This window comes from Canis lupus, chromosome 36 (assembly GCF_011100685.1).
Source record: "Canis lupus familiaris isolate Mischka breed German Shepherd chromosome 36, alternate assembly UU_Cfam_GSD_1.0, whole genome shotgun sequence".
In the NCBI taxonomy this organism is placed as follows: Eukaryota; Metazoa; Chordata; class Mammalia; order Carnivora; family Canidae; genus Canis; species Canis lupus.
This window is the reverse complement of record NC_049257.1, coordinates 5292281-5313492: the sequence shown is the minus strand read 5'-3', so window position 1 is coordinate 5313492 and position 21212 is coordinate 5292281. Positions and strand designations below refer to the sequence as shown.

General features: G+C 38.3%; 2 protein-coding genes and 1 long non-coding RNA gene across 26 annotated transcripts in view; 2 read left to right on the top strand and 1 right to left on the bottom strand.

The window, feature by feature from the left end:
- Positions 1 to 2018, top strand: part of BAZ2B (bromodomain adjacent to zinc finger domain 2B) — a 293190-nt gene extending 291172 nt beyond the window's left edge. For 14 of the 19 annotated variants that reach the window (XM_038584598.1, XM_038584612.1, XM_038584610.1 and 11 more), the window contains one exon: positions 540 to 2018. In XM_038584598.1, the coding sequence (XP_038440526.1) occupies positions 540 to 693 (154 nt within the window). In that variant the 3' untranslated portion in view covers positions 694 to 2018. The remainder of the gene's footprint in view (positions 1 to 539) is intronic. The other 5 variants (XM_038584611.1, XM_038584615.1, XM_038584608.1 and 2 more) reach the window with 1 other exon arrangement.
- A 4481-nt stretch (positions 2019 to 6499) lies between these two features.
- On the bottom strand, positions 6500 to 14170 carry LOC119867814. 2 transcript variants are annotated; one of them, XR_005384581.1, is made up of 4 exons: positions 14039 to 14170; positions 13027 to 13128; positions 8911 to 10035; positions 6500 to 6746 (listed from the first exon to the last, which is right to left on the bottom strand). It is a non-coding gene; the product is annotated as an uncharacterized LOC119867814 (long non-coding RNA). The 2 variants fall into 2 exon arrangements; XR_005384582.1 differs by lacking the exon at positions 14039 to 14170 and adding an exon at positions 13830 to 13940.
- WDSUB1 (WD repeat, sterile alpha motif and U-box domain containing 1) overlaps positions 13749 to 21212 on the top strand; it is a 48619-nt gene continuing 41155 nt past the window's right edge. The window contains exons 1-4 of one of the 5 annotated variants that reach the window (XM_038584594.1): positions 13749 to 13870; positions 15671 to 16092; positions 18310 to 18494; positions 20622 to 20714. In XM_038584594.1, the coding sequence (XP_038440522.1) occupies positions 15695 to 16092; positions 18310 to 18494; positions 20622 to 20714 (676 nt within the window). In that variant the 5' untranslated portion in view covers positions 13749 to 13870; positions 15671 to 15694. Of the gene's footprint in view, positions 13871 to 14246; positions 14345 to 14715; positions 14949 to 15670; positions 16093 to 18309; positions 18495 to 20621; positions 20715 to 21212 lie in introns of those variants that run through there. The other 4 variants (XM_038584593.1, XM_038584595.1, XM_038584596.1 and 1 more) reach the window with 4 other exon arrangements.

Genomic DNA, 21212 nt, shown 5'->3' with positions numbered 1-21212 from the left:
CTTTTGCTCGAGCAAAAGTGCACATTTGAAGAGAAAAGAACAGAAATGGGAAATGGAGATTTAACACAGAGCAGTTTATCCTGGGAAGTAAAAGCTAGAGGGCAAGTGTAATGTTTATAGTGCATAGGAAGCATTTATGTTATTTCTACTGTGACTAAATATTTTTGAATGTGGATGATAGGGTACCACAACTGATCAGAGGAACTAATAAACCAGTCAAGTGGGATGAGTCCTGGGACAGAGAATTATGTACAGTCAAAGGAAATTGGATGTGAAGAAAATGCTAGTTAGTTGAAATATATCTTGATCTTCAGAGAAATGTATTTTTTCCATTTAATCTTTTTAAATCCTACATGGGTCAGAACACATGCAATTTTTTAAATGTTTGTGTTTAAGAGAGTATATGTTTTATGTCAATTTAAATGTAGTTATCTTTTTTTTTTCAGTTTTACTTTTCATTTTACCTTTTAATTACCTCTTTGTTTATAAAGCAAAGCCATTGTATAAAAACAACCTCTAAATCATGTGTTTTCTTTCAGATATCCAAACCTTGAAACCTTTGCTGTAGATGTCAGGCTTGTTTTTGACAACTGTGAAACATTTAATGAAGATGATTCTGATATAGGCAGAGCTGGCCACAGTATGAGGAAGTATTTTGAAAAAAAGTGGACAGATATTTTCAAAGTGAGCTGAAGTTATAATAATCTCTCTCTTTTTTTCCTTTTAAACAAGGACAAATGAGACCAGCAATGTGAACTGTATTTACATAAATGTGCAAGGCACATACATAATGACTTTTTTTTCCTTAAAATAAGTATCACAAAAAAAAAAAAGAAGTATCAGAAGAATGATACCATTTTTAAAGGCTTCACTCCTACAACAACCAAGGCCCTTGGTTATTGGTTTGTGTGATTTATCAGCTAATTTAGGTAGAACAGGGAAGCACACCCAAAGAATTTTCAAAGGAAAGGGTGTTATAGTGCAATAGCAATTAAAATATATCAAATCGCACTGAATATTCAACACCAGAGCTCTAATGTGGGAAATGGTTCTCCTTTCCCTCTCAATAAATATCTATTTTTCATTTTTTTACTTTGTAGTTTATTTTTTAGTGAATGTATTTAATTTTATGAATTATTTATGATTAAACCACATCCAGAATCTTCGTTTTCTGTGAAAAGGAAGAACTAGAAAATTGCTTTAAATCTTGAAAATACAACAAGGAATGTTTTAAAATATAAAACAAAGCCAAGTTAAACTGTTTACACTGATGTGCTATAAAAGCACCAAAAATAAACTTTACTGTAGAGTTACAAGTACATTTATATATATGTGTGTATATATATATATGTTGCTGCATCACTTGTGTAGTTAAATTGTATTTCAAGACAGTGAAGAAAAATTGACATGTATATACTGTTCATTATTGTTTATATTAAGTCTTGTTTTAAATATGTATTATGTGTATATATTGTTTGGAGACATTATTGTTTATGCCTTAGAAGAACTGTAGCATTTTATTTTAGTCTGAAGGTAATTATAGCTATACAGCTTGTACAGTAATTATCCTCTACCAACACTGTGGCGTCTCCTTGATCTTGGTAGTGCCTGCCTTTGAAACAGGGTGTAGGGGATATTAGTTTTCCATTTTTCTATTTTGTTATATAATTTTAAGCCACCAGGGCCTAAATTAAAGTATAATCATTTGTATCCATGTGGAATAAAATTGTGACAATTTCCTACACACACAGTATTTTTTCATAGAAACATTTCCTTCCCATTTGCCTTGCCTCAGAAATAAATTTAAAAGACATTTGTAACCACTGTGTTTTATCTACTGTGTGTTGTGGTGGCCTGTTGGAGGCAAATAGATCAGATTTTTTTTTGTACGTATGTAAGAGTACTTGAAATTTTATTTAAAATAAAATGTTGTGGAAAAGGTAGCATTCTTTTTTTTAGGAGTGTTATTTTTCACTACTATGTGTGGCACGGATACAATAAAAGACTTTTACAAACTAGTTTTTTAGTTTTTCTTAATGAACCTGAATATATATTCTTTTCAAAAAGATAGTTAATTTAAATTTGATTTTTACAAAATCCTAAAGGTGGAGAGGCAGACGGTAGTTCAATGAACATTGAGCGGGATGGAAGAGGGTGGTTTTAAGTCAAGTGTTGTGCCTTTCATTAGTACCTGAGCCTCTCTGGACCACATTTTGTTGTTGTTGTTGTTGTTGTTTTTTACATTTTCAATATGAAAATATTAGAATACATTTTAAAAGTCTTGTTCTGATATGAGAAATGTCTCTATTGGTAGACATGTAACCAATTGTAAGTTGTCAATAAGAAATACTGATCATATAGATTAATAAGTCATGAGCTACAAATTCAAGCTTTCATGAAATATGATTTGATCCCTTGCTGGGCTCTCAGGAATCATTGGTGAACAAGACAGGGAGAGGCCCTTCATGGAGCTTACAGCCTAGTGGAGAAGAGGTCCTGAGACAATATCCTTAGAAAATGGTTTATAATAGTGAAGGGAAAATAGAAACGTTTTGAAGAAAATATTCCTAACTTTAAAATGCTCTGAGGCCACCTGAATATTTTCTAAAATTTCTAGATTGTTTGTGGAGACTTATATGAAAATGAGCTGTTATTATGTAAATATGTCAGTTTCTGTTTACCAAATATTGCACTTATGCCTCTAGGGGCTCGTGCTTAATCAAAAAAGACCATGTGGTGAAAAGAACAAGGTGGTGCTGTGAATAAAGTGTCTGGTTTTTGTGTTTATGAACTACCAGATACTCCATGGGGAGTCTTCTTCATGGGGTGTTGTGCCTTAGAGATGATACATGCTTACATTAATTTATATTAGATGCTATATAAGAAGCTTGATAAAAATATGTCCGGTGTCTGAGGAGTTCATAAATGAGAAATAAAATACTTAAACACACAAAGCACAATTTTTCAAGAGTGATAATTTTCTTTTAAAAATAAGTAAGTTATCCCTAAAAAAAGGAAAGCTTAGTAAATATTGGCTCCTTCATTGTTCCTCAAGAGGGGTAGCTGTTCGAGAAGTGGGCATGATCAGAAACAATTGTTAACTATACATTTATGGATCATTTTTTATGTGAATGAATCTTGCACTCACAGTGCCCTGGGTCGGGTAAACCAGTATCATTGTTCCCTTCAGATATAAAACGTTTTCCTAACCCTCTGCTATCACATAATTGCAAGTATATAAAACATACTTCAATTAAGATAAACTACGCTTTAACCTGAACCTTCTCCATTTTAGTTTGGTCGCTCTGTAAATTATAAAACACTGGCTTGCTCTTGTGATTAGATTTAGATCATTACTCAAGTAGTAATCAATTAAGAATAACCAAACAGTACACTACGATTAAACCCAGAAAAATAATCATCTTTTTGAAACAATACATAGAGAGTAATTTAATATTTAGTTAGTTGATAACCATACTGAAAATTAAACAAGTGAAAACTCATCCATGGGTATACCTTAAACTCATAAGAAGTAATTTACTATCAATGCAAGGTGATCGCTTTTTCTTGTTTCAACCCCAAAATGAAATCTGTTCAAAGCACTCATTTAAATCAAAATTATGAAGGATCTCATATGTACCCCCTCTGTGCTCCTTCTCTTTTCCATCACCTCCATCCTTATCACCTTTGAAAAAATTTAAAATCCTGTTCATTTAGCTCAGGGAAATCTGGTATCAATCATTTACTCCTTCTGTAAACTTTATTGGTGGGCTACCTCTCTCAAGGTCATTTATATCTTAAATATCTCCCTTTGAGTAATGAAAGAAGCTTGTGTTCTGTTAAAAGAATTTCATTGCAACAAGGAGACAAAGGAGGTTTTTTAAAAGAATCAAAGTTTCCCTTCCACAGGAATATGATTCATCAAAAAAAAAAAAAAAAAAAAAAAAAAACCAACAACACTGGGAAACTAGTAGAATCTTATCTACTAGGAATTTTGTTTCAATAAAATCTCTTAAATCTCCTGGGCTACATCACAACCTTAAAGAAAAAAAATTTTTTAAGCTTCAACTATATAAAATTGAGGTGACTCTTCATGTCACATTCTTCACAGGATTCTTGTAAAGCCCTTCTTTTATTCTTTTACTTCTTCATTCAGCAACTCTTCAACTTCCTTCCTGTCAAATGCAAGTACTTTTAATATGTCTTTCCAGCTAACCTTTTATATATTCATTTAGCAATACATTTATCTTTACAAATAAATGGTGTGGAAAGTAGTGTTTTTTGAAATTTTTATCGGTCGTAGTACACCATATATTTTTCTATTTCTTTTGAGTCGGAAAAAATAATATGGAAATCTAGTTCATTACTCTTGATTGCTGCAAGGTATTCCATCACAGGCATATACCACATTTCACTTTCGAATTTCTATTAAGAATGAAAACCTAAGGGGCACCTGGGTGACTCAATCGGTTAAGCATTTGACTTTTGGGTTTGGCTTAGGTCATGATCTCAGGGTTCTGGGATCAGGCCAGGCCCCCAGTCAGGCTCCGCACTTAGCAGAGAGTCTCCTTGAGGATTCTCTCTCCCTCTCCCTCTGCCCCTCCCTCTGCTCACAAGTGCTCTCTCTTTCTCAAATAAATAAATAAATCTTTAAGAAGAAAACCTAAGTTTCTTGTAATTTCTTGTCACTGCATAAATGTCTTATTGAAGAGATTTCCAAATGATCTTCACTTTCTGGTATTCATGCCCTTGTATAATCTGATTCCACATTGTATCAGGGTTAGAACCATAGCCTGCGAATTCCCAGTCTAGGTCATAAAGTACATTTCTGCTTCCACCTTGTTTTCTTGGATCATTTGCTCTATGTAAACTCAACTATTGTGTTATGAGGACACTCTAGCAGCCATATGACTGCAGCATCTTAGAAGTGGATCCTACAACCCAAGTTAAACATTTGGATGATTAGAGCCCCAGCCATCTGGACTACAATTTCATGAAAGACCCTGAGCCAAACTACCCAGCTAAGCCACTCCTGAGCTGTTTGGTTTGTTGGGTTTTTTGTTGTTGTTGTTGTTTGTTTTTTGATTGAAGGAGAGTTGATATATTAGTGTCAAGTGTACTTCATAGTGATTTGATATTTTTATACAGTATGAAATGATTCCCTCAATAAATTGTAGTTACTATCTGCCACCATACAGTTATTTTAATATTATTTATTATATTACCTATGCTGTATATTATATCCTCTGACTTTATAACTAGAAGTTTGTACCTCTCGATCCCTTTCATCTATTTCAGTCCCCACAACCCCTCCCTCTTCTGATGACAGTATGGTTCCTGTACCTATGAGTCTGTTTCTATTTTGTTTTTCCACATAGAAGTGAAATCATATGGCATTTGTCTTTCTCTGTCTAACCTAATACCCTCTAGGTCCATCTATGTTGTCATACACGTCAAGATTTTCATTCTTTTTTATGCCTAAGTAATATTCAGTTGTGTGTGTGTATACACATCTTTATCCATTCATCTGTTGACATTTAAGTTGCTTCCATATCTTGGCTATTGTTACAATGAACATAGGGGTGCATATATCTCTTCAAATTGGTGTTCTTGTTTTCGTCAGAGAAGTATCCACACATGGAATCGCTGGATCTTTTGGTGGGTTTTAATTTTTTGAGAAACCTCCATGCCATTTTCCAGAGTGGCTGCACCAATTTATATTCCCAGTAGTGTACAAGGCTTCCCTTTTCTCCACCTCCTAGCCAATACTTGTTATTTTGTCTTTTTGATAATAACCCAGGCTAACCAGTGTCAGGTACTAATTGATTTGCATTTCCCTGGCAATTAGTGATGTTGAGCACCTTTTCATGTGGCTGTTAGCCATCTGTATGTCTTGTTTGGGAAAATGTCTATTCAAATCATCTGCCTTTTTTTTTTTTTTTTTAAGATTTTATTTATTTATTCATGAGAGATACAGAGAGAGACAGAGAGACACAGGCAGAGGGAGAAGCAGGCCCCATGCAGAAGCAGCCTGATGTGGGACTTGATCCCGGGACTCAAGGGTCACGCCCTGAGCCGAAGGCAGATCCCCAACCACTGAGCCACCCAGGCATCCCAATCTGCCCATTTTTAATTGGATTTTTTAAATATTATGTTGTGTGAATTCTTTATATACTTTGGATATTAACCCCTTATTGATGTATGACTTGCAAATATCTTCTCCCGTGCAGTAGGTTGCCTTTTTTGTTTTGTTAGTGGTTTCCTTCACTGTGCAAAAGCTTTTTAATTTGATGGAATCCCATTTGTTTATTTTAGTTGTTGCCCTTGCCTGAAGAGACTGGTCCAATAAAATATTAAGATTGATGTCAAAGAGCTTACTGGCTTTGTTTTCTTCCAGGAGTTTTATGGTTTCAGATCTTACATTCATGTCTTTAATCCATTTGAATTTATTTTTGTATATGGCATAAGATAATGGTCCACTTTCATTCTTTTGCATATAGTTGTCTAATTTTCCCAACACCATGTATTGAAGAGACTTGTCTTTTCCCCATTGTGTATTCTTTCCTCCTTGGTCATAGATTAATTGACCATATATGCCAGTACCATACTATTTTGATTAGCATAACTTTGGATTATACTTTGAAATCCAGAAGTGTGATGCCTTCAGAGTTGTTCTTCTTTCTCAAGATTGCTTTGGCTATTCCAGGTCTTTGTGGTTCCATACAAATTTTAAGATTGTTCTATTTCTGTGAAAAAAAACATTGGAATTTTGATGAGCACTGACAATCTATAGATTGCTTTGGATACTATGGACATTTTAACTATTAATTCTTCCAGCCCATGATCATGGAATATCTTTCCATTTATGTCTTTCATCAATGTTTATAGTACTTGGTTTTCAAGTCTTGCACTTTTGTCAAATTTATTCCTAGGTATTTTATTCTTTTTGATGCAATTATAAATAGGATTATTTTCTTAATTTTTGATATCTCATTATTAGTGTATAGCAATGGAACTGATTTCTATATGTTACTGATTATTGACTCACAGAAACTATGAGATAATAAATATTGTTTTAAGTCACTCCGTTTTGGGTAATTTGTTACATAGCAATAGAAAACTAACAGACTGTGTGTGATAAGAGTTTCTCTAGGATGTACACAGGTTAGGTAATATGAACACTTTCCATGCTATGGCCCTACTGCTCTCCAAATGATTATACCAGTTTACATACCTACCAGTAGTGAAAGAGGATTCTTTTTCCCTACATTCCAATCAGTGTTCAATATTTATTTGTATTATTTTCACTAGCAATTTATTACAGATTTTGAATTTGAATACCATGTTTTGAAAAGTATCAAGCAGTCTAATCATATTAGCTGCTTCAAGTCTGATGTGCATGTTCATAGTTTTGTTTTTAACGTAAATGTCATATCTAACCCTATCTGCTTTCTAGGGTCTGTAAAAACTGCACCAAATTTTATTTTCAGCTGGTGATATTCAGATGAAACATTTGCTCTAGTTAGCTGAGAAAGCTGATCTTGCTAAAGAAAAGCCTGAATAGAAAAGGTGAATAGAAAATATTGAGAGTTCTTAGGTATTGCTAGGACTTGTATAGATTCATGAGTTACTATAGCAAAAGTAGTGCTTGGAAGTATGGTGGGTAAGGAGTTGGCTAAATGCAGAGTTAGAGGAAAAGGTAATTTGGATCCTCTGGACCTTCATTGGAAGAGCATTTTGCACCTTAGCATTTACATCAAGGGGGTAGAGAGGGGCAACTGGGTGGCTCAGTCGGTCGGTTAGTGGCCGACTCTTGATTTCAGCTCAGATCAAGAGCACAGGGTCGTGAGACTGAGCCCTGAGTCAGGCTCTGCACTCAGTGGAGAGTCTCCCTGAGATTCTCTCTCTCCCTCTGCCCGCCCCAATGCACACACACACACACACACACTCTCTCTCTCTCTAATGGATAAATCTTAAAAAAAAAAAAAAAAAAAGAGGCAGTAGCAAAATTAATATCTGAGATCGTTTGTATTTTACCTTGACCATACACTTGAAAATCATTTGAGTTGTTCTCATTGGATAACTAAAAGTGTTGTGGAGTATACTAGAAGTTGTAGATCACTCATTCTTTAACTTTTTAAAAAAAATATATTTATTTATTTGAGAGAGTGCCCGAGGGAGCAGGGGGAGGGGCAGAGGGAGAGAGAACCCTTAAGCAGACTCCCTGCTGGGCAAGGAGCCTGACAGGGCTCAATCCCAGGACCCTGAGATCATGATCTGAGCTGAAATCAAGGGTCAGCATCTTAACTGACTGAGCCACCCAGGTGCCCTCATTCTTGAATTTTTTTAAAAAAAAATTAATTTTTTAAGTAAAAAAAAATTAAATTAAGTATCAAGTTCGATACCTAAGGGTATTCTTATTCTCCCTGAACAGACTCCTTACCGTGTCTTTAATAAAAAAAAACAGCCCTAATAATCATGGTCGTAGATATCAAAGAATATGGTGAATCTTGAGGGAGAACCCAGTAGTGAATGACAAAGGCTTAAGGCTTAGAGCCAATTGGGAATCTATCTTGGGCTCTGAAGTGAAAGGAAAGCTCAGTAAGTTCCCTAGATCACCAAAGGATCATGAGATATTTACACAACAGAGGCTTGTATGGAGATAGCATAATGCCTGGAGAGGCTATATACTTATTCTAGTGATTCTTTCAATTCTCAAAATACATTTACAATTCCTTTTTAATACTGCTTTCAACATTTGTGATACACTTTTCTGAGTTCATTAGAGCAAATCTCAATTACTTATTACTTCTATTATATAGAAGTGACTTTTTAAAAAGTCAGATTCTAAAAAAAAGTTAAAAGTAAATAAAAAGATTCTATTCATTAAAAACTATAATGTGGGTGCACCTGGGTGGCTCAGTAGGTTAAGTGTCCAACTCTTGATATCCTTTCAGGTCATGATCTTGGGCACCTGAGGTCAACCCCACTGGGGCTCCGCAGTCAGCAGGGAGTCTGCTCTCCCTCTCTCTCTCTCTGCCGTCGTCCACTTGCACACATGTGCATTGTTCCTTTCTCCTCAAATAAATGGATAAATCTTTAAAAAAAAAAAAACCTATCATGTAGATCTTTATTAATATTTGTAAATTAAGTGAAAGAAGGGGGTTATACTATAGAATTATAGTAATTCTGTTAGAATATATTGAATACACTTAGTATGGGGAGAATTCTAAAGGGATGTATAAAAATGTTCACAGTAGTTTCTTCTCTGGTTGGTAGAATCTGGGAAGACTTTAACATCTTTGTCATCTTCCTTATCCATATATCATACCTTTGCAACAAATGTGCATTATTCTTATTTTAACATTTAAAAAGACCCAACCAAGTAAGGTAAATTTAGCTGGTAAAAATAACTGGTGAATACACTGAATGATGCCATTTAAGGATTAAAGATTGAGGCATAACATAGTTGAGGTGTGACTTACTTTCACATCTGTTTGCAAGTTAAATAGTTTTCTGTTGTATAGATATTTTCCAAGTGGAAGATACTTTATTTAGTAGCTGCCTTGTATCCTTATTTCCTTCCATCCATTCTTGTAGATGTTAGTTGACCATACGCTTCAGGGGAAAGTGGGCCCTTTTTTCAGCTCCAAGAGTGTAATTAATGACAATTCTTTTCCTTCTTGAAAGTATTACTTTTTTTTTTTTTAAAGATTTTATTTATTTATTCATGAGAGAGAGAAGTAGAGACACAGGCAGAGGGAGAAGCAGGCTCCATGCAGGGAGCATAAGGTGGGACTCAATCCGGGGTCTCCAGGATCACGCCCTGGCTGAAGGCGGCACTAAACTGCTGAGCCACCCAGGCTGCCCTTGAAAGTGATTACTTAACAAATGGGCATGGAATACAATTCTGGGCAAGGACACATGAGAGAAAGGCTGCTGGAGGACTTCTGAAGAATTGTCCAGAGGAGAACTATTCAAAATGGGCATCAATGTTTGTCATACTTTCTTCTTATGTAATAAAAAACCATGAATCTGAAACCAAAAATTCGGGTTTGTTATTTTTCAGAAATGCATTTAACATTTAACATCTTGAATTCTCTTAAAGAGTTTTAATAATAATAAAGAATTTGAGAAAATGAGAGAAATAAGAAAGAAATTTAAGTTAAATTATGAGTAGTCAGGATTTAAGAATCCATAAACAAGAAAACTACTTCTGGTACCAAAGAGGAAGAAAAGGCCAAAGCATACACCCCCAACACATCCCTGAGTATTTCCCAAGCTTATCCCTTGGCTGGCCCAAGTTTCAAGCCTATTTAGAAGTCATTCCTAGGCCTCCTGTTCTAATCACTCCAGTGCCTATCATCTCTCTTTTGATCTCTTGTCTATTCTCAGTCATATATTTTAGTAATCAATGACTGACTGATTCACGCCCATTCTGTTCCCATTGCAATTGTATTTTGAGAGCATGTATTGCTAACTATGTAATTGAAAAGCTATTCTTTTTTTTTTTTTTTTTTAATGATAGTCACAGAGAGAGAGAGAGAGAGAGAGAGAGAGAGAGAGGCAGAGACACAGGCAGAGGGAGAAGCAGGCTCCATGCACCGGGAGCCTGACGTGGGACTCGATCCCGGGTCTCCAGGATTGCGCCCTGGGCCAAAGGCAGGCGCTAAACCGCTGCACCACCCAGGGATCCCCTTGAAAAGCTATTCTTGGGCAGCCCAGGTGGCTCAGCAGTTTGTTGCCTTGAGCCCAGGGTGTGATCCTGGGGTCCCAGGATCGAGTTCCACATCGGGCTCCCCACAGATAGCCTGCTTCTCCCTCTGCCTGTCTCTGCCTCTCTCTCTCTCTCTCTCTGTGTCTCTCATGAATAAATAAATAAAACCTTTTAAAAAAAACTGTTCTTTATATCATTTTAAATGGCTTTATATTCTGTAAGTGGCACTATTACAAAAAAATGATTGGAAATTAAAGATAAAATAGGATTAATTATTGACCACAGTTACATAATTAAAGCAAAGAATGCATAAAATACAAATCTTTAAGATTCTAAGTTAAAGTTCCAACTATTTGACACTCTGTGAAATGAGATAACCAGTTCACTAAGGTGACCAAAGATTTCTACAAATTCTTACAATGTTTCTTTAGTATATTGGCAAGATATTTTAATTAACATCTCCTAAATCACAAATCCATAGACTAGAGACAAGTTTACAAAAAGACTTTCCTCTCTGAACTTGCCTTTCTCTGAAACTAACCATACTGGTCTCAAGATCTCTGTGCTAAACAACTGGCATGTGTAGGCAGGGAGTTGCTTTTACATAATTTACTTAAAGAATATTGTAACCGATTTGCCCATCAAATTGGTGAAGATTAAATATTACTCAAGTCTGTCAAGAAGGTGGAGAGACAGGCACAACCATATGTTGCTGAGAGTATAAACCATACAACCCCTCTGAAAAGCAACATGACAATATTTATTAGGAATCTTTATACCCTTATGCCCAGTAATTCCATTTCTGTTTGACAATTTCCTTAGTAAGTGTTCATGACTGTGGATACAGATTTATATACAAAGTCATCTGATCCAGTATTATTTACAATAAGCACCAAAAATACTGAAACAACCGTTCAGCAACAGGGGAAATATTAAATAAATTGTGGTATGTATTGTGGACTCTTAGGCAGAAAAATAATGAAGCTACTAGGGAAATTTTAGATATGGGAAATAGGATATACGTTTGAGTTTTAAAGGCAGTTTCCAGGACTTTCTGTAAAATTACTGATATTTTTATGAGTAAAAGACTGAAAGAAAATATTACCTCTGAATGGGCTTTTTCTTTTTTTGAAGTATAGTTGACATACACATTAGTTCCAGGTGTACACACAGTGATTCAACATTTATATATATCTTGAAGTGATCATCATGATAAATCTAGTTGCCATCTATCATGTCCAAATTTGTCACATATTTTAACTATATTCTCTATGCTGTACATTGTCTCCTCTGTCTTACTTACTTTAATATCCGTCCCCTATTTTGCCCATCCCTCACCTTTGGTGACCCCCAGCTTGTTTTCTGTACTTATTAGTTGGTTTATGTTTTGTTTTTTAGATTCCACAGGTAAGTGAAATCATACAGTATTTGTCTTTCTCTGACTTCTTTCACTTAGCATAATAACCTCTGAGGGGGTTATCTTTGAGTGATGCAATTATTAGATATCTCTTTTATGTGTATCTTCTATATTTCCAACAAAGAGCTCTATTATTTATACAGCCACAAAATCTTTTCTAGAAAAACATTGTTTTGGCAATATTTGGCATGTTATTAGGTGTTCCAAATCTCAATCATGATATACTCCTTAACTTAAAAATCACAGTAGCATCTCAAATCATGAATTTTGATCTCCCCTTTCGTCTTTTTCATTACAAATAATTTCCAGTGATCTCAATTTCATCTTTAAATGTGAGCATTGTAGGTCATTACTCTTCAAATATATGACTTTGGTTCTTTTTTTTTTCTAATGTTTCCTCATTAAATTCTAAAGTTGCATGGATTAAAAAGCTATCGCCTGATGGCTGATTTTATAAAACAATTCTTAAAGGAAAAGACTGGATTATAGAATACTACCCTTATCATATAACTGCAAACTGGATATGCTCTTAACTTATTTTTAAAGATCTTATTTATTTATTCATGAGAGACACACAGAGAGAGGCAGAGACACAGGCAGAAAGAGAAGCAGGAGAGGCAGAGACACAGGCAGAGGGAGAAGCAGGCTCCCTGCAGGGAGCCCGACGTGGGACTTGATTCCGCCACCCCAGGATCAGGCCCTGGGCTGAAGGCGGCGCTAAACCGCAGAGCCACCCCGGCCTGCTCTGCTCCTAATTTAAAAATCAAGTCTGGTCAACAGAAAGCAAAATGATTCCCTTAAAAGCGACATTTGGTGCTATTACTTCAATGACTCCCCGGAAGAAAAGCACCAGTTAGGTTCCAACAGGGTCTTATAACTCTTCAGTACTTACTGATCTTCTTAAGGAGCAGAGTCTCCGTACTACGCAATAGCAATAGCTACTGTGGGCTCCGCGGAGGACTGGAGAAGGACGGTTCGGGAGGCAGCATGTGTTCTGAAACAAGAAGGGGTCTTGTGCATGCTGCTTAGTTGTAGTTTGAAACCGATCTAAGCTCAGGACTGTAGTAGTGTATTTACAATCTGCCCACAGGGTCACTGCAGGAAATTATTTTTGTTTTGACTGATGTTACTATAAATAAGTCCTAATACATAGCAAAATCCTTTTTTAAATGAAATCCTTTTTATTTGGCCAAACTGTATCGACTTTTTTAAAATCAAGTTTTTACTTTTTACTTTATTTATGATAGTCACAGAGAGAGAAAGAGAGAGAGGCAGAGACATAGGCAGAGGGAGAAGCAGGCTCCATGCACCGGGAGCCCGACGTGGGATTCGATCCCGGGTCTCCAGGATCGCGCCCCGGGCCAAAGGCAGGCGCCAAACCGCTGCGCCACCCAGGGATCCCTAAGTCAAGTTTTTAGATTTGCCAATAAATATAACTAGGAAAATCATCGGCAGCTTTCAAACTTTCAACAGCTGACTGTATTCCTTAAATATTAAATAGTCTTAGAATCTTCACAAAATTTTTAAATAAGAGCCACCTGTATCTTTGATTTCCATCTGAACGTAGCCCTACGGCGTCATGCACTTCCCCTGCGCGTGCGCTCACTTCACAAGTGTTAGCAATGCTTACGAACTTTTTGCTGCACGTGTTTTTAATCTCAAAAGGGACCGGAGGATGACTTTGTGGCCACTTACGGCACCAAGGTCTACCCGCGAGCCTGGAGACACACCGGAAGGTGGGAGGACACGCGCAGTAGGTTCGGGCGCTACCGGCGTCCGCAGGGACCCAGGACGCGCAGGGCCGGGGCTCCGGGCGGGCGGGCGGCCGCAAGCCTGCGCGCCGAGGCACCGGCCGCTGCGGAGCAACCACGGAGGGCGGGGACAGGAACACGGGGGCGCAATACCGGAGCAGGGGACTCAAACACCCGGAGCTGCAAGCCCCGCACAGCCGCCACCACGCCACCTTTGAGCCTCGGGACTCCAGCTCCCCCACCCGGGATCCCGCCAACACAGGCCCCTCCCGAAGCTCAGCTCGCGGGCCGCACGCATGCGCCGTGGCGCGGCGCGCGCTCGGGGCGGGGCCTGGCCCCTCCCTTCCGGTTTCCGCGGCAGCGGCCCGGCCCCGCACCTGCGCGTCACGTGACCCCGCGCGCCCGGCGTCTTCCAGGGGGACCGGGTGCGGCCGGCGGCCCGCGGGGCGGCGGCGGCAGGTGGGTGAGCGCCGCGGGGTCGGCGAGGAGCCTCCGCGCCCGGGCTGTCTGAGCCTGTGCCGCTTGCTCGCTGCCGGCTTCCAAGCGCGCGACGGGGGCCGGCGAGGCCCGGGGGGAGCGGGACGCGGCGGGGCGGCGGGGGCGGGGGGCGAGGCGGGCCCGGCGGGGCCTGCGGGGCGGGGGGCCGGGCGGGGGCCTGCAAGGGGCCGGAACGGGGCGGGGGGCGGGGCCTGCGGGGCCGGGTCGGAGGCCGGCGTCCCGGGAAGGCGGGGCTCGGGTCGGCTGGTCGTCCAGTCGGCTGCCCCTTTGGTCCCTACGTGTGGGGCGTCATCGCGGGGCTTCATTTGGGGGAGACTTGGGGCACACTCGGGCCGGCCGGGTGTCGGGCGGGGCGCGCGTGGGCGCTGCGGGGAGCCCCGCACGGCCTGGTCTCGGTGCAGCGGCACAGCTGACCCCGCCCCAAGGGCGTTCCGCGGTTTCTGTTTTGTGTTGTTGTTGTTGACGTTATTGGACTTTATGTTTTGGGGGAAAAGGAGGCTAAAGATTTGGGATACAACAAATATTGGAAAAGAGCTGCCCCATCTGTGTAGCGTTCTGCAGAGATGTAAGCTGTAACGAAGGGTTTGGATTTTAATCTGAATTTGTAAATTTGTTCTCAAGTGCAGTCTGGCTACATTCATTTTTTTTGCCACTCTGTCTCTTTGGTTTCCTTGATCTATTAAGTTGCTTCTTCACCTCAAATCTTTTATATCATTTTATTCTTTTTTTAAACAAGGTGGCAGACCACGGCAGAGCTTCCAGCACCGCCGCTGAAATTTTGAATGAAACCGTTTCTTAGACTTTCTGAGGGAACCACGCAGCCCATGCACCTTAGAGGCGGAGCCGAATGTGGCCCTGGCTCCGTCCGTAGAAGGAACGGCTGAGCCAGTTTGTTGAGAGTGGAAAATCTTTTTGAGTTGAGATGAGCAGATCTGGAATGAGGCATTTTTGAGAAGTGATTAGTTAAGAGAGAGGCTTCAGAGGTGAAATAAATACCCGATGTTTTGGATGTTCAGCGTCAAATCAGTTGGAAGTTACTTGACAAGATTCTTTCTCAGGAACTAATGGAACGTGATTGGCGTGTCACTTGTGACTGTGATCGTTATTAGAGTTTATAGTCTTATCGGTGTTTTCGCTCCAAAATTTCTTATCTTGGGAGCAATAGTTCTCTAGGAATGTAGGAGCTTCACTGAGCAAATTCTTAAGTTGATTTTGACTCTTTCGTATGGATTTGAGTTGCATTTATTTGATTCTAAGGATGAAGTAACCTTTATTTAAAAATTGCAGGACATTTTGCCTCAAATAAAGAACATGGTGAAACTAATTCACACATTGGCGGATCACGGAGATGATGTCAACTGCTGTGCGTTCTCCTCTTCCCTCTTGGCTACTTGCTCTTTGGACAAAACAATTCGCCTGTACTCCCTAAGTGACTTCACTGAGCTGCCCCACTCGCCACTGAAGTTTCACACCTATGCTGTCCACTGCTGCTGTTTCTCCCCCTCGGGACACGTTCTGGCTTCCTGTTCAACAGATGGTACCACTGTCCTATGGAATACTCAGAATGGAGAGACGTTGGCAGTGATGGAACAGCCCACTGGTAGCCCCGTGAGGGTTTGCCAGTTCTCCCCAGACTCCACTTGTTTGGTATCAGGGGCAGCTGATGGCACAGTTGTTTTATGGAACGCTCAGTCCTACAAGTTATATAGGTATGGATACTTACACCCTTTCTGTTCTTAATCCTATTAAGAAGTGTGCAAAAATAAAAATAGAATACTTTGATGACATTAAGAAGCAGATAATTTTCAGACATCACAGGGAAAGACATTTGACCTGTCTTCTGAAAAATCATAAAAACAGATGTTTTAAATGGTTCTTACAGTAGATTTGCTTGGCTCTGAGAGTTTTAAATTTCCAGTCTTTCTCTTGTAAAATAAGGGTTAATCTTGTTAGACTTTTATGGATTTTTTACTTTAAGAGCGAGACAAAGAAAACAATCTTTTGAAAAAGATCCAGTAATTTTAGACTTTGTTTTTGTCACTCATGACTCAAGTGTTCTCAGTAACAGAGTAATGGTAAGTAAGTCTCACCTAAGAAACACAACTGTTTCCTGATGAGGATTCTTGCTGGGTGAATGATCAACCCCAGAAGAAAGACCCTTGTGATTAGTGTGGTGTTGTGTTTTCATGTAAAAAGAACAAAAACCAGGGGCACCTGGGTAGCTCAGTGATTGAACATCTGCCTTTGGCCCAGGCTATGATCCCGGGATCCTGGGTTCGAGTCCCAAGTCGGGCTCCCTGCACGAAGCCTGCTTCCCCCTCGGCCTCGGTCTCTGCCTCTCTGTGTCTCTCATGAATAAATAAATAAAATCTTAAAAAATAAACTAATTTAAAAAATCTGAAAAACTCCTTTTAGATGAAAATACATCAATTGATTTTTATTGGTAATGTTCTCTTGGAACTTGCCAACATGAAAGTTATGTACTTTTATGTATATTGTAGTGAACTATGTATAGCATAAAGTTTACCATTTTTAAGTTACAGTCTGGTGACCTTAAGTAACTAAGAGCCATAAACTTTTAAATGTGACCAAGTAAAAAAGCCTAATATACTTTCTCCTGTCCCTGCATCATTCAGAGCACATGCCAGCTGGTAAACAACTGTGCTTATTAGATTTAGGTCTGTGGCTTGAAGGAGGCAGTGTGTTTTAAGTGGCATTATTGAACAGTTTAAAGAGCTCAGAAGGAATGAGGTATCTTTCAAGTTTTTTTTTTTATATGAATGAAATATATCTGTCAACTAAGAAATATTCTTTTTCACTTACCAGGTGATGAATTCTCTCTCTACCATTACTTCCCTAATGTATGCTGTAAAAAGTTGCCACTGCAGTAGATTTAAGTACTGGATGGGACACTGCAGTGATTGCTAGACTTTTAGCAGTTTCTTTTTCCTAGTTGAGAGAATTAAAATCAATATTGTCAGCACATTGCTTCCTTATCTTCCCAAGATAATTTAAAAAACTTGTTCACAGCATTTTCTTTTCATAAGAATTTATATTTATTTATGTTTAATATTTGAAGATTATGCTTCTAGGTAATTTTATTTATGTTTTTAAGATTTTATTATTTGACCGATATAGAGAGAACACAAGCAGGGGGAGTGGGGAGGGAGGAGCAGGCTTCCAACTGAGCAGGGAGCCCAACCAGGACTTAATCCCAGACCCAGGATCATGACCTGAGTCGAAGGGAGATGTTTAACCAACTGAGCTACCCTACCGACTCAACTTTTGGGTTATTTTATTTTATTTTATTTTTTAAAGATTTTATTTATTTATCCATGAGAGACACGGAGAGAGAGAGAGGCAGAGACACAGGCAGAGGGAGAAGCAGGCTCCATGCAGGGAGCCCGATGTGGGACTCAATCCCATGACCCCGGGATCACGACCTGGGCATGAAGGCAGGCCCTAAACCGCCGAGCCACCCAGGCTGCCCTGGGTGATTTTAATACAGAAGTTGAAAGTACTTTTGACCCCAATAATATGTTTTCCAGTAAAAATGGTTTTTAAAAAATGTGGGACCACAGTTGATATTTTGGTTGGCAGAGCTTTTTTGTTAAGTTTTATAGATTTTAATACGTTCATACAGAATTGCCATATGGAAAAACGTGAAGATACCTGGACTTTGGTTTGGATTTGTATAGTTTAGGCTTGAATAGGTCACTTAAAATAATGTTTAAATCCTATTTTTGGAAAAGCATATCTAAGTTTATAGCATATAATATTTTATTTCTACTGACCTTTCTAGTTCTCTGATAGCCATTTGCCTTGTTTTTACTATAGCAAGGTTCTGTTAAAAATTGTAATATAAGGTAAAATATACTCTGAAATGAAATGAAGCCCCTCCCCCCACCTTTTTGCTTTTATTTCAGATGTGGTAGTGTTAAAGATGGCTCATTGGTGGCCTGTGCGTTTTCTCCGAATGGAAATTTCTTTGTCACTGGTTCCTCGTGTGGAGATATAACAGTGTGGGATGATAAAATGAGGTGTCTACACAGTGAAAAAGCACATGATCTTGGGATTACCTGCTGTGATTTTTCTTCACAGCCAGTTTCTGGTTGGTTATTTTACTCTTTTAAGCACTAGTAGTCCCTATTTGTAATTTGTGTATGACTTTTAACTCTTTTATTCGTTTTCTTTAGTAAAATGAGAAGGCCTTTTAATTCATTTCTTTTAAGGAAGCATTCTTTTATCTTGATTAAAATGAAATCATGAAGAAATGTCACTAGGGAAAATCAGGCTCTTTAATATATGTTGGGGATGACTCAATTTTGTACAGTAGATCTGGATTCCTTGAATATGGTAATTTAGAGGACTTAACCCTGTTGAGTATGCTGTGGGTTTTAAAATATAGCATATGGCTCTCCAAAGACAAATGTGAAATTAAAAGAATTGGAAACAGAAGCTAAACTTTGTTTACCAATTTAATCTTCCAAAAGCTAAATTTATAAAATAAGATGTTTGACAACACAATTAGCTTTTAGAAAAAGAAATACAAACTCCTGAATATAGACAGACTCATGGTTTTAAATAGATAACAGTGAATTGGGGAGCTTTCCTCTATTTCAGGATGTTAGGATGGAAGTTGCTTTTGCTGCTTCCATTGTTGCGCCATCAGTGCTGTCCTATTAGCAATGTAATGTGAACTACATTTGTAAATTTAAGACTTTCTAGTAGTAGGTGAAATTAATTTTAATGATATAGTTTACCCAATATACATGTAAAATATTTCAATAATTAAGATATTTTGCTAATTTTTTTTTGGTACTAGGTTTTTGAAATCTGGTATGTATATTATGTCACATTTAAATTTGTTCTAGCCACGTTTTAAGTGTCCAGTAGCCACGTGTGGCTAGTGCCTACCTTATTGGACAGCTCAGGTCCAGAAGGTGGGCAGAATGGTTTTGGCACTCCCCTATTTCATCCATCAGTGACTGATTAAGGTAAGGTATAAAATACCAAATCCAAAACACAAAAGTTCCTAAGTATTGGACACATTCTGTGTCCCTGCCTCCTCAAAGCTCACTTGGCCTCAGACATTCTCTTGCCACTCTGGTCTCCTTTTGTTCCTTGAATGTTTCTAAGATTTTTCCAAGGGTTTTACATATGGATTCTTCACCTGGTTCACTCTTAGTTATCCTTTAGATTTCAAGTAAAAATCACTTCAGATGAGCCTCCCCTGTGCTTACCCATATAATTGTATCCTGGTGCGCGTCAGTGCGAAAACTTCCTTTGAGGAAGCTGCATCTGTGATGTTTAGGTGGAACTCATATAAAATTGAGTTGATGATATCAATATTGGCATTAACCACAAATATTTAGGAACTTATCTAGTGTGTATATAATTATACACTGAAATTATCTCAGCATTAAAAGCTAGTGGAATATTTGTGACACCAAATATACTGATTTCCTTCCCCGATTTAATTTCTACCAAATAAAACAGATTTATGTAATTTTGGATTTATGTAATCCCAGCCTTTGCCTTGATTAAGTCAATGGGGAGGGAGGAATCTCATTATTACTCTTTGTGAATTATAGACTAAGTTTTTAAGAAGTGGGTATATCCTTTAAAAAAAAAGTTGAGAATAATTAAACATTTAATACTCATACCTTTTCTTCCTAATCTTTTACTATCAAGTGCTAGCTAGCCTCACAGACTCTAAAATTGGGTTGGAGAATGCCCCGGGCTTACTGGCTCAATATTGGCCCATGGACCCTTGATTTAGGTCCTTAGTGGAAGGTAAATGAAAAGGTATTTGGTTGTAGTAACATCAGTGGCCAGAGTTACAATCCTGTGATGTGCCTTGTTTAAAATGAATTCTTTAACCAGAATTTCATTCTGTGGTATAAGTTTAGTTAATATTACTTTTGTCTTTTTTTTTTTTAAGATTTTATTTATTTATTCATGAGAGAGAGAGAGATGCAGAGACACAGGCAGAGGGAGAAGCAGGCTCCATGCAGGGAGCCCGATGTGGGACTCGATCCCGGGACTCCAGGATCACACCCCAGGCCGAAGGCAGGTGCTAAACCGCTGAGCCACCCAGGGATCCCCTTAATATTACTTTTGAATATGGTTTAAATGAATAGAATTAATAGATCTCAGTATAAAAAGTTGAACATTTTTTGGTTTAGATGTTTTACCAATTCTTGTGTATTTATTTTTAACAAATTTACATTTTTAGATGGAGAGCAAGGTCTTCAGTTTTTTCGATTGGCATCATGTGGTCAGGATTGCCAGATCAAAATTTGGGTTGTTTCTTTTACCCATATCTTAGGTATGTATTCAACAGGTAGTTCTCTAAAATCATTTGTGATCCAGATAAAATTTCTGTTTTAATTAATCTTTTTACTTAAGGAACTCTGGATATCTGAAAATGATTATAGAAATCTGTATTAATAAATGTTAATCAGTAATTACATACATATACATGATTTAAAAATTGGATGCTTACCGCTGATTATGACCTCAACACCATCACCACACACATTCCTGCTGACCAGAGGCAACCACTTTGCACTTCATCTGTTTGCAACTCTTGGTGGTTCTCAGTTTGCATAAATATTGTTTTACCACCATATTTTAAATTTATTCACTGCAGTGACTGGTTTTTGTTTTTGGTTTTTTTTTTTTTGACAATGCCTGGGAGCTCTTTCCTACATGTATTGCACTGTTCCTTCAGGCATCCTTCAGGCAAGAAATTTAGATTCAGAAAATAGTATTCCTTTAGGATTATTTCTTTAACAATTTCCTCCCATGTCCTCTTTGTAATAAT